We start from the raw sequence: 13,163 nt of genomic DNA on the forward strand, positions 1-13,163 counted from the left end.
CTTTTTGGAGCTCTCGATGCGCTCCAGCCGCCATTTTCTTCGAATGAAATAAGAAAATCAACACTTCCCGCAAATGACAATTATTTGGCACAAAATCAGACATTTTCACACAACCAAAAGTATATGACGCCAAAACAAAATCACTAACGTGTCAAAGCGGTTTGTTTACCATATGTCTAAGCTTGGTTCATGACGTTTTGGATATGTCAAAATCAACCAGCACTTCTACTGCTGGAGCCATCTATTGACAAACAGCGGGAACTTAGTTGCGCACCTAATATTTATAAATATTTATCTAATAACTTATTAATATTGTATGCTGTCTGGATTAATACTTTAAATCTTAACAGTACTTCGCGTAAGTATTTCATCACTTAGCAAAGTATTATATATTAGTATTTAAATATTGACAATGTTCTGCGTAAGTATTTTATCACTGGACGAAGTATTACATATCAATATTTAAGTATTGAAATCAATCATAAAGTAGGATTTGTAATATTAAACATTGAAATACTTAATATTGAAATATTAAATATTGAAATATTGAAGTACTAAAGTATATGAAGTACTGTATTTGAATCACAGAATATTACTAAATACTGTACTTTTAATACTGAAAATAAGTAATTAATCAATAATTCTTAATATGATATTTCTATAAGGGTATAATAAAACATTATCGTATAATAAGACTGTCGTATAATAAAATATTGTCGTATAATAAAACATTGTTATATAATAAAACATTGTCATATAATAAAACATTGTTATATAATAAAACGTTGTCATATAATAAAACATTGTCATATAATAAAACTTATATGTTATAAACATCTTTCATTTTTTCACAATGTTACAGATGGAATTCTGTATAAAAACAATGAGAACATAATAAATGTTTGCACCAACTGCATGCAATGAATGCATTATTTTGTGCACAAATACAACGCTGATATATATATTAGCTGGAAAACAAATTGGGATAACATTATAAAAGATATTGCGAGTTTCAACTAAATTTGACGCATGCAACGCATATTGCAACATAAATTTGAATGCCGGTGCTGATAATACATAGTGCGTGAGCGATTGTATACAAATCGCATCAGCACGAGTGTTCAAATTAATATTTTGGCTGCCTGCAAGTAAAAATGGACAATTATGTATCCGCTTGATAAGAATTTTTACCTGCCTATAAAAATAAACGTCACATGGCTGACAGATTAGTGTACACTTAGGTGGTATTATTTGTAAATTATGTCGGCTTATTGTCGTCATCACGAAATATTTCGTTGTATGTTTCAATGTTCTTTTGTCCTTCCTAAGAATCAACAAGAAATAAAAACTTGTGATTGCCAACATACGGCTTGAGAACTAGTTTCAAAAACTGTTGGTAGTTTTAATTTTCTCGACGTTGTTAATTTTCTGGATTTGGAGCAGACAACAACATTCTTACATAATTGTAATAATATGTCTACCTCTTTCTACACCCCTACTCCAAAACTGTCGGAATATTCTTGCAAGCAAACGAACACTTTATTTAATAGTTTACCCGATTGTGTTAAAGAATACTGTGCAGTATACGTATGCGGCACTTTATTAAGATCGCCGATATATAATTGCACCAATTTTTCGCCAGTATGCGTGTACGTTCGTGTTACATTACTTCTATATTCGCAGCCCGTTTGGTCCAAATTTATTATAAAATCCGGATCGTAATCCGGCGATATGGCTCTAATTAAATGTTGGAAGTGTGTGGCAGATTCCATCACAACTTCCGGTGATACAATTTCTTTTTTTGAAACATATCGAACAACTCAACTTAGAAATTTTATACTCGCGTACGAGGTTAACCACGAATTTGATGCTACAAAACGGAAAACATTACCATCTCTTGCGCTCATTTCTCCGTTTCATTGTATTGAACGGTTGCAGCCATCGCCCACTGTTAAAGAAGACGTCGTGTAACGAGCTGTTTTTGTTTTCTTGCTTCCGTAAATCTATCGTGCATATTCCGTTTTATTATTTTCATCTTGTCTCAAAAACTTCCGCCTAACAAAATGTAGTTGTGAAATCGTGCAACGTCACATTATTACGCAAATGTTTTCTAAGCTGTTTTTTTAATGAACGGAAGCTCCACTGCGGATATTGATTAGCGAACAAAATTATTTTTAATTTTTCCTCATATGACACTGGGTCCATCGCTGAAACTTTATGTGGAGGTTCGTAATTTTCTTCCATACTTTGACTGGTATGAAGCTCATTTACAGGAGAAACATCGCCTTCAGGAGTAGTATCGTTATTATAAGTAACGCTTTCTTCAGTCGCGTCGTCTTGTCCTTCTGCTATACAGTATGCTTGATAAGAGCGTGTACGGCAAAACTTTTTCCTCGAAACCGTTAGAGGGGGGATATGAACGCGAGCCAATAGCGGGGCTCTTCTCCCAAGATGCTTTGTCTAGAAAGCCTTAGTTATCGTTTGACTTTCGTCACAAAAGGGCGTATTTCAACATGAGTGCCGCGTACGCATCACGTTACGAAGCTGTGTTTCTATGTTCGCATCCGAAAGGACCAAAAATGTCGCGCGGAGCGGCTGCTAAGTATATGAAGAAGTCTAAGGCGTTTGTGAGTAAGTGGGTGAAACGTTATTCCGAGGTCAAAAACGTTGATGACTTGCCGGATCGTGGCTCTGTGCAGAAAACGACGAAAAAGGAGGACAAAATGATTTTACGGGTGTTTGAGAAGAATCCTTGTTTATCATTGCGTGGCGGGCAAGCGGTTTTACTTAAAAAGGGTCTAAATATATCATGTCATACTATAAGAAGACGTTTACTGGCTCATAAAGTGAAATTTCGAAGCACGATAACGAAACCGTTGCTGTCTGAAAAACACGTCGAAAAAAGACTTGCTTGGGCAAAAGAAAATTTGGACCGCTATTGGGGCAACGTAATTTTTTCAGATGAAGCTTCGTTTTGGGCAAAGTCTTCTATCAGACGTGTCTGGTCTACCCAGGCCAATAGACTCATCGAGCGGACCGTTAAACATCCGGTAAAGGTGCACGTCTGGGGCTGTTTCTCAAAACAGGGATTTGGCACTTTACACATCTTTACACAAAATTTGGATGCTGCTATGGTCCAAATATATGAGAGAGCTTTATTACCATCTGCCCAAAGGTGGTTGGAAACGAGGAAAAATGAAAATTGGCTACTGCAAGAGGACAATGATCCGAAACATCGGAGTAGACTTTGTACTGCGTGGAAACAAGAAAATGACGTTGACGTACTGGATTGGCCTTCACAGTCGCCAGATGCAAATCCAATTGAAAATGTTTGGGCGCTTATAAAGTTTAAGCTCCGAGGAAAGAAAATATGGACCGTCAAGCAGTTAATTCGACAGATTCGATTTATATGGAGATCTTTGTCTGAAGATTATGCTGTAAAATTAGTAGAAAGTATGCCTCGGAGATGCCAGTCAATTATTGATAATGGAGGCGACTGGACAACTTATTAATAATAAAGCATCGCAGTCTATATCACGCATAATGTGTACAAATTTTTTCAATTTATGTATTATCCTAAATTTTTGAGTTTTGCCGTACACGCTCTTATCAAACATACTGTATAATATTCTACTTCCTCCGATATAACATGCTCTCCTAACAGTTTCATAAACTTTTCAAATAATTTTTCGCCAACCATTATTTGAAAATATTCTTGGCGCGTCATTATTAATAATATTAAATTGTATCAGGACATATCTACAAAGACTTCAATATTATATTTGATATTATGTATATAATGCAGATAACAGCACATACACATATCCTTTCACTATTCACACACAATATATTTATATATATTTCACACGAAAATATTCTATCGCATCAGCCAACTTTGCTTTCGTAAAATCACATTTTGCAAGCATTTGTATATAATTGATTGTTGTCTCATCTACGAACGCAGTTTCCATTTTTAATTAACGAGTTTTGGACCGTTCACGTTGCGAAGACTACCAAGATAGTGGAGCGAGCCGATTACCAAGCATGATCATCTTTCCGCGAACATCTTTTTAAATCAATAAAAGCAGAGGACGGCATTCCCATCCACTCTAACATGAATGTCAACATTTTTTCATACACAAAGCCAGATATATTTAAGTATCACTTTGATATCGAACATCATGTTTTCATATTTAATAAGTTTTTAGTTCTTATTAAAAGGAGAGGACAAACATACAATCAAATATACAACAAGATATTCTGCGCCGACAAATATAAGTAAATATATAACTTTAAAATAATATCGTTGAAATGTACAGCAATCTACCTGCCGTAGAATGTTTACTTTTATAGGCAGGTTAAAAATATGATCACAAGAATATATAACTATCTTGATTTATTTACAGACGATGAAAGTATACATTTGGACATTCGAGGTGATGCAATGTGCATACAATCACTTTATTATTATTTATCATTAGCATCAATAACGTTTTAATATATACTAAAATATATATTGCATTGTAAGCAATGCAAAATATGTGTCTATATTCGTGTTTGCGTTAAACAAGCCTGAAACTTCCCTAATTACCTTTGATTAATAGCATAAAAACGAGACATATGCAAAACAAATGTATCATATTCGAAAAACATTAATTACATGCCTTAAGGTAAGAAAAAAAAACACCGCACAAGGTGTCGCCGGGTTTCGAACGCTCGCTGCCGGCTCAAAAACTTGCGCCGTGGGAGCCTCAGTCTGCTCGGCCACGCCATTTTGCTGAAAGCCAGTTGCATTTTTAGCCATATCCGTGATACAGTCCCGCAACCCAAACTTTATATTGTAATTTCTCACCCATTGGCACAAACCCTAATTAGGATGTTAATGCTTAACATCGCAGTTAGCGAACGTGCTATGTCTCGTTCAGAAATCAATTTAGTAGGTTTTGGCATCTCCTTGTCAGAGCATTTCATCCGTGGCAAAATCTTAGAAGCACTCTTCCAAGCACTTAGTCGCATTTTCATAGAATAATTCATTCGTAGAGCAATTCATCCGTTCGTATTCATTTGTTAGACAAGATTACAATTCGTTTCCAATCCAAGTTCTATCGCGTTCTCTATTCAAAAAAGGTGACCCGAGCAACGATAAATTCAGTGAATGCCAACTCAGTATGCGAATCATAGCAGAATCAACCCGTCCACGTTCACCCACATCTGAGGATCCCTTTGCAAGATACCAAAGATTGTCTCGAACCTAGACCAAGGAGAAAATATACTCCCAGCCCACACTGAAAATAAGTTTTACATTCTACTCTCATTATTCATACCACCGCGTTTTTCGGTCACTTCGTTGTAATAATTCCGATAAGTCTGATACTCATTTCTTCTCTCGGAGTTGGCAATCCTCCCGACTACCCTAAGCATATCCTATCTCTCTTGCCCGTGCTAGATCACAATCCAGTTTTATCTCGCTATCACCACCTATTCATTTTTAGATACTCTAATAGCCAAGTCTGCTGGAAACAAATTTTGCCAAACACTTGTTGCAGGTTTTGTAGATAGAATGGCGTTAGAATTGTTACGAGCTATGTAGTATAAAATAATTTCAACAGAATGCCAGCAGTATTTAGATAAGATCAGTTTGCTATCAAACAGGTTTGATAGCAAACTGATAGCAGAATTTAAACAGAACCTACTTAGCAACCTGATGGCAGATTGGCGACAGAATCAAAGCAGATATTGCAGTCTGACGGCAGATTGGCAGCAGAAACGCAGCAGATCATGCCGCGTACAGTTTGACGGCAGTTTGGAGACAGAAATGCAGCAGATCCTACTACCTTTATGCCCTTCATCTTCGTCTTTTTAGTACTTCAAAAAAGCGTCTCTCAGTCAAAGTGCTAGTGGTGCAGTAGATAAGGAAAACCAGAGATCTCAGGTTCGAATCTCAGCAATGGTAAGCAAATTTTCGAAGTACAATTTAACTTGAATTAAGTAGCGTGTGAAACAATAAAGTGAAAATTTTTTTCAAATTCAGGAAAAAAAGTGCATATAAATATACATATTTTAATAAATATTTTTATAATATTTATGATAAAAATATTTGTGATCTATATTTTGAATCTAAAGTCACAAAAGTATTTATAAAATATTTTGGTAAGTATTTATAAAATGATCAAATAAATTTTATAAATATTTTGTAAATGTTTTATAAGTATTTTGTGTTGTCTGGATGCGTTCTGTCACCAATCTGCTGTCAGACTACACACGGCAGGATCTGCTGCGTTTCTGCCATCAATCTGCCGTCAGACACATGGCAGGATCTACACATTTTCTGCGATCAGTTTGCCGTCAAATGATTTTGGCAGGCACTGCCAGCAGATTGTGTGCATATTGTGTATACAGTTGATGCCAATCTGCAATAATCTTTTGATCGAATCTGCCATCAATCTGCCGGCATACTGCTGACATTTTGCTATCAGAGTAATGCACTTCGATCCTTCCCTGCACGCATACACATATACGCACTCATACACCCACACACTCGTAACTCATAAATTTTGTTATTTTTACCGTCACTTTTGTAATCCTCGAAATTGTAACATGAGCCGCGATAAATAAATTTTGTGTCTGTAAATTAATTTATCTAACTTTAAATTTCATTTTCTCCAGTCCCTTTCCCTCCGATTATTCGCTCTAGCTCCAATCCCAAATAAAGAGATTCAGTTCTCTGACTCAAAATAGGATCACTCGTTATACGTCGTTGAGCATGTGAAACGACCTTTCTGGTCGCTAACTCGTTCTTTTGACTTATGTGTATGGCCGAGGCTTATTATAAGCAATCCATCACGTTACGTTCGCTTACAGGACGTAACATTGATATTGTGGAGAACTTTAAAATGAATTCAACGCAGTATTACTTTTGTTAATATATAATATTAAATGTGTAATATTATTTTAAATAGCAGTTCATATAAGCAAAATGTAGATCTCATTGCTATTTTCAGGAAAGCAATGAAAATTTTATTATAAGTATACATGGACCAGTCCGATGACCATCTCGTTCTCTAAGTTTATCTTCGATAGATTTTTTCTTATAAAAATATTTGAAAGCTCTTGTGTCTTAAACACCAGTTAATAATAATGTTCAAGATCTTTGTGAAAATATAATTACAGTTTGTGCAAATTTAGATTCAAATAGCATAATAGCATATATTAGTATAGCTGCTACGCAAAATAATTTGCGAAATAAAAAACACGATATGTATTGCAGAAGGAGGCAAGTAATTTGAGCTTCCATAATTTAGAATTTTTTTATTGTTTTACTATTGTTGTTAATAAAAGTGACACTTGTAGTAATGAATTGAATTCATCTTACAAGTAAACGTACCTTTGTGTCACTTGCCGATTTTACTGAAACTCTATACACTTACAGAGTATTTAAAAGTAATAGATACGTATTTTTTATATCGGCAATGGTGCAATTGTAAAGGTGGAAACACTTTCTGAAAGGTAATTTGGCATATTTTGTTTTGAGGAAATATCTTCGAAACTGTCACAGATTAAAAAAAAAACGTCTCAGATAAAAGTTTAATGATCATTAACGTTCTTGAAAATAGTATAATGAAATTTTGCAATAATTTGATAATTTGGAAAACATCTCCACCACCATCAATTAATTTTGCAAACTACTACTACAAGTGTACTGAGTTTCAGTAAAATCGGCGAGTGACACAAAGGTAAATTTACTTGTTAGAGTCTTGTTAATATTACATAAAAAAGGTATGGTGCCATTTAAAAAAATTTAAGGTAACCTTGATTTCTTCAGGAAAAAATTTTATTTTTTTTTATTTTTTATTATTGCAAGTTGTAACCTGCACGAAATAATTAAAAATTCACTTTGCAATCTTTTCCTCAAACCGTCTAAAAAGAAATGTCTAAAAAATCTTGTGGACCGTTAAGTCGATATATACAGGGTGACCTAGCTTAATTTCACAATCTCTCGTAAAGACGTACAGCAGATTGAAATGAAAAAAAGCTCAATATCGTTTTGTAAAAATTGCAATAATGATCGAGATATTAACTGTAAGAAGACTTATGAATGATTACGCATGATATGGTAGAGGAGGTGTGATAGCGACGTTTGTAGCCATGTGTCTGTATATTAGGTCAAATTGAACAAAAAAGTCCATTTTGTAAATAATTACAAAATTTTTAATTATTAATTAAAAAAGATTGTTGCACAATTTTTACGATAATGCGCCAATCTTCATTAATTAATAACTAAAAATCTACATGGTCATTGCAAAATGGTAGAGGACTTTTTTATTCAGTTTGACCTAATATACAAGCATACGACGACAGAGATCATCAAGCGCTGTTTACGAATATCTTATAAGATATTGATTGTGTTGCGAGGAATACGAAGCCTCGGTGCTGAATTGGTGCAATGTTCTGCCCGATATGTAGGAAAGTCCAGGTTCGATACCTAGCTGAAGCAGTATTTTTCGCAACATTAATATGCGAGCACAAAATTGCTAAAAATGTCATTCAATAATAGGAATAGAGAATTATTAATTTAATTTAGAATAAATCAGGATATACAGGGTCGGCCAAACGATAATGAAATTGCCCAACGTACGTTATAACAGAAAGAATTTTTGTGCGTGAAATACATCGTAAGACATTATTATCCTCCCGTAATAAAAATTAATCATACAACTAGATCCTGCGACTGGCTTCTATTGGCTTTATAAGTATAACGGTAGTTGGACATTATTTGAGCCTTATTTTTAATGTTTGTTAAAAACTTATTTATTTAAACCACTTTAGAATCATCATATACTCGATACAAACTGTCCAATAAGATATCACTTATCTAAAACTTAATTTTTCAAGTTGCGGTCTTTGTCAATAATAATTTTAAAGAAAATTATCGTCTCAAAATTTTAGAATAGAATGTTACTTCACTAATAAAAATAATATCCATATTACTTCTATTGCATTCAATGCATTACACGTTAAAAAATCATACCTTTTCTGGTGTTCTTGAAGTAATTGCAGCATTAGGTTCATTTTCTTTGTTCACTAAATTACTTTTCTTTTTCTCCGCTCTAGTTTTCAGCGTTCCTAATAATCCAAAGTGTTGTGCACAATAAAAGCGACCACCATTTTTTTCCCGATCAAATGTATGATTTCCTATAAACAAAACAAAGTGCAACGTTATAAAATAAATAAAGCGTATCACACATGTACATACAGGAGAACTGAAAACTATCTAGGTAGAAATTAATCGGGGCGTGTCCCAATTCTGTCCAGGCCCTAGATAGGCATGCCCGAAGATATGCTTGTCTTCATTGTGCATAAATAGAGCCTACAGAGGCAAATCCTGAATAGATTTTCGTATATAAGCCCTAGATAGGCATGTCCAAAAATAGGCCTGACTTTGTTGAAAGATAACTCCTGAATGGATTTTCGTAAGTAGGCTCCAGATAGGCATTGATTTGGATGGCCCTAACTAGGTCTGTGCACACAGGGCCTAGTCAAGGGTCTAGTTAGCTTATTCCTGAAATATCCTAGATAGAAGTTTAAAACGGGGAAAAAGCCCTACACAGTTTTTCTCTATTTCTATCTAGGTTTTGTAAAGATAAACCTACTTTGGCACTATACTGCAAATTCAAGAAAAAAAATGTATGATAATAATATCATATCATATCAAATCGATTTCGAATTCTACCAATATCGGATAAACCAATAAACGTTTGATAATAATAAATTAAAAATGTATTTTTTACATTATTCTGTGTGAAGTAATAATATAAACTGTCTTATCTTCATGCAATTGATCATTTATATATAAACTGACTAACTCATATTTTACGTATGTTATAAAAACATTAATTTCTTTAATGGGACTTTTGTCTTTAATTTTCCACGTATTTATACAAACTGAATTAAATATATATTTATAAATAGCACCTTCTTTTTTAAGTTCTTTGTTACGATATCTAAAATGTACGAGCATGTTACATCTCTGTTTAGAGCCTAGATAGACATGCCATAATAGAGGCTATTTAGGTATATCACGGAATGATCTAGTTAATGCTAAAATAGGGCCTAAAGTGTATGAGCGGTACATCTCTGTAGTGTCTTGGACTTGTCTTTACAATGGCTAGATAGAAGTGAAGAAAAACTGTGTAAGGCCTTTTAAACGCCCGTTTTAAATTTTTAGCCGGGTATCTACAAAAGCTCACGAGCACTCATATTCTCGAATATTTTTGATTTTTCACAATGCATGTCAATATCCTACATAGCACAGGACGTCCATCGGATGTCCAAATTACGTCCGTTTTATGTCGGTACGTTCGTGGACATGTTACGAATGTTCTATGGACGTCCGTTTATGATATCCACTGGATGTCCAGTAAAATACATCCCATGAGCATCCAAAACATATCCATTTTACTTGACTTCTGTAAATAAATTATGAATGTCTAGAAATACTAAATTTTTTGTTAAAAAAGTTTTTTATGGCTTATATTAATAGTCGTTATTTGAAACGTGAGTTCAATCGCGAGTTTCGATCATCTCAGGTTTATCTTCAGACAATATAAGCTTATTTCATTAGCTATAAAGCATCTGAACATAAGATAATCTTAAAAGTAGACTATAAAACCTGCTGATAACTATAAAATCTCCCAATCAGAAAACTCGAATTAACGTCGATTATAGTAGAAATAAATTGGTTTCACTTAGATTTTCTTGGAAATATTTCCAATCAATTTATTGTTTGGATTAATTATTGTAATGCTTGATTAAAAATTCAAAAATAATTATGGCGTAATTTCTAATACACATTATACGCCAATATGCATTATATCAATATTCGTCATATATTATCTGCGTTACGTTATTTTTAATGTCAAATATGTTATTACAATGTCTTATGAACACATAAAGATTATATGTGATTAACATTACATAGCATAAGTCACAAAAATGTCATCAGAAACATTGGAGTCATTAATAACCATCTGATTATCAAAGTGAAGCAACAGTCATGAAGACTAGGAGTAGGTCTAGGAAACAAGATGGACGACCGGATGCAGTTCGAGTTCGAAATTGGGGAGAAACATTAAAGATTAATATATGAAATGAATTTTTTTTATGCATGCTAGATAATTTCAGCAAATCTTTTTTTAAGTATCAACGTAAAGGAAAGAGTCAAAAGTTTTTTAGTCGATTCGATTTTTCATTTCTGGCTGCGCCACTAAATTACGTCCGTGTTGGACTAATCGGATGTCCAGCGGATGTCTTTCGGCCGGTCATTGGGATTTAATATGTACGTCCTATGGACAGCTATCGGATGTATTCCGACATCCTATGGATGTCCATGTCGAAACAATCGGACATCCTTCGGACGGTCAGTGGACGTCCATGTGCTATGTGGGATCATAATCGTGATTGGCGTGTATAACGATATTATAATTTGAAGGATTTTTAATGGAATATATTACTCACATTGGAATACGAAAAGTATTAAATAATATTTATAACGCGCTTAGAAAGACATCCTTGAAATGTTTAAAATTTTTTTACGAGAAGTCAAAAGAAAAATGGAACCTTAAAGACATGTTTGCATGATTCAGAAGTACATATAACATCAATGAAATATTTCACACAATATCTAAAAAGCAGAATAACTGCAACATTACAAAGTTAAGAAATATTTTAGTGATAATGGGAGATGTTGAAAAAGATTTTAGCCCTAAGTGTAAGGTGAATAGATTTTGAAAAATCAATGTTTAAATCCTCAAATAATAAAAAAATTACAATCATTTGTCTGGAAAGTGATTGGAACATTGCTAAAATAATTTACAAGGAGATGCTACAACCTGCTAAATTGATTTCTGAACGAGTCATAGCACGTTCGCTAGCTGCGATGTTGAGCATTAACATCTTAACAGGGTTTGTGCCAATGGGCTTTTGTTTGTGAGAAATTATAGTATAAATTTGGTTCGCGGGACTGTATCATACATATAGCTAAAGTTGCAAATAGCTTTCAGTAAAGCGGCGTGGCTGAGCAGACTGAGGCTCCCACGTCGAACATTTTTGAGTCGACAGTGAGCGTTCGAACCCTGGCAACAAGTTGTCCGTAAGCGGTGTTTTTTTTTTTCTTATCTTAGGTCATGTAATTAATATTTTGCATATGTTTTTCGTTTTTATGCTATTAATCAGGGATAATTAGAGAAGTGTCAGGCTTGTTTAATGCAAACACGAATGTAGACACATTACATATAGTTGGTGCAAACATTTGTTATGTTTCAATTATTTTTATGCAGTATTACATCCGCAACATTGCAAAAAAATGAAATATTTATAGCGTATAAGTTTTATAAGCAAGTTTTATTATATGACAATGTTGTATACAATGTTTTCATGAGAAAATTATGTACTAAATATATTTTTCATTGCAAGCAATGCAAATTATGTGTCCATATTCGTATTTTAAACAAGCCTGACACTTCCCTAATTACACTTGATTAATAGCATAAAAACGAAAGACATATGCAAAACAATTGTATTAAATTCGAAGAGCATTAATTTTACAAAAGAAAAAGAACGCCGAATACGTATCAAAGAAAAGAACCAAATAAGAAATACTAATACAAGAAATGCCAAACAAAAGAAATCAAAATAAAAATTATCAAAACAAAAACTATAAAACGAAAAGTACATATTAACTTAAAGAAAATGCAGATGTTTTAAATTAATTTAATTAAAAAAAGAAGTGAAATCAATATAATTAACCAAGTTTATACATGTGTAAGTATTTATTACACAAGTAATTGCGTAATAAATATAAGGTGTAGTAAAAAGAAATCCATTATTTTTCCAATAGATGCTTTAGTAATGTGTATCTCGCGTTGTATAAGTGCGATCAGTTTACGCTAGATGGCGTTAAAAAGATAAGATTTCGTACTAAAAAAACTTCTCAGACAGTTTTGTGATTGTTCGATTCAATATTGTTTGAGTGCGCGTCAAAGATGGACACCAGCAAAGAGAAAATACGCCATATTTTACAGTTTTTCTTCGATAAAGGCGAAAACGCAAGCCAGGCGGCTAAAAATGTGAATAGTGTTTATGGTCCTGATACTGTAACAGCCAAT

General features: G+C 33.7%; 1 protein-coding gene and 1 pseudogene across 7 annotated transcripts in view; both read right to left on the reverse strand.

Moving 5' to 3' along the window:
- The window catches only part of LOC116843356 (F-actin-monooxygenase Mical), an 874,436-nt gene that overhangs the window by 431,666 nt on the left and 429,607 nt on the right, over positions 1 to 13,163 (reverse strand). For all 7 annotated transcript variants that reach the window (XM_032813731.1, XM_032813733.1, XM_032813730.1 and 4 more), the window contains one exon: positions 9,029 to 9,192. In XM_032813731.1, the coding sequence (XP_032669622.1) occupies positions 9,029 to 9,192 (164 nt within the window). The remainder of the gene's footprint in view (positions 1 to 9,028; positions 9,193 to 13,163) is intronic.
- On the reverse strand, positions 845 to 2,485 carry LOC116843360 (annotated as a pseudogene).

Source organism: Odontomachus brunneus, unplaced genomic scaffold (assembly GCF_010583005.1).
Source record: "Odontomachus brunneus isolate Ranch 3 - 2012 unplaced genomic scaffold, Obru_v1 Obru_scaffold_032, whole genome shotgun sequence".
Taxonomy (NCBI): domain Eukaryota; kingdom Metazoa; phylum Arthropoda; class Insecta; order Hymenoptera; family Formicidae; genus Odontomachus; species Odontomachus brunneus.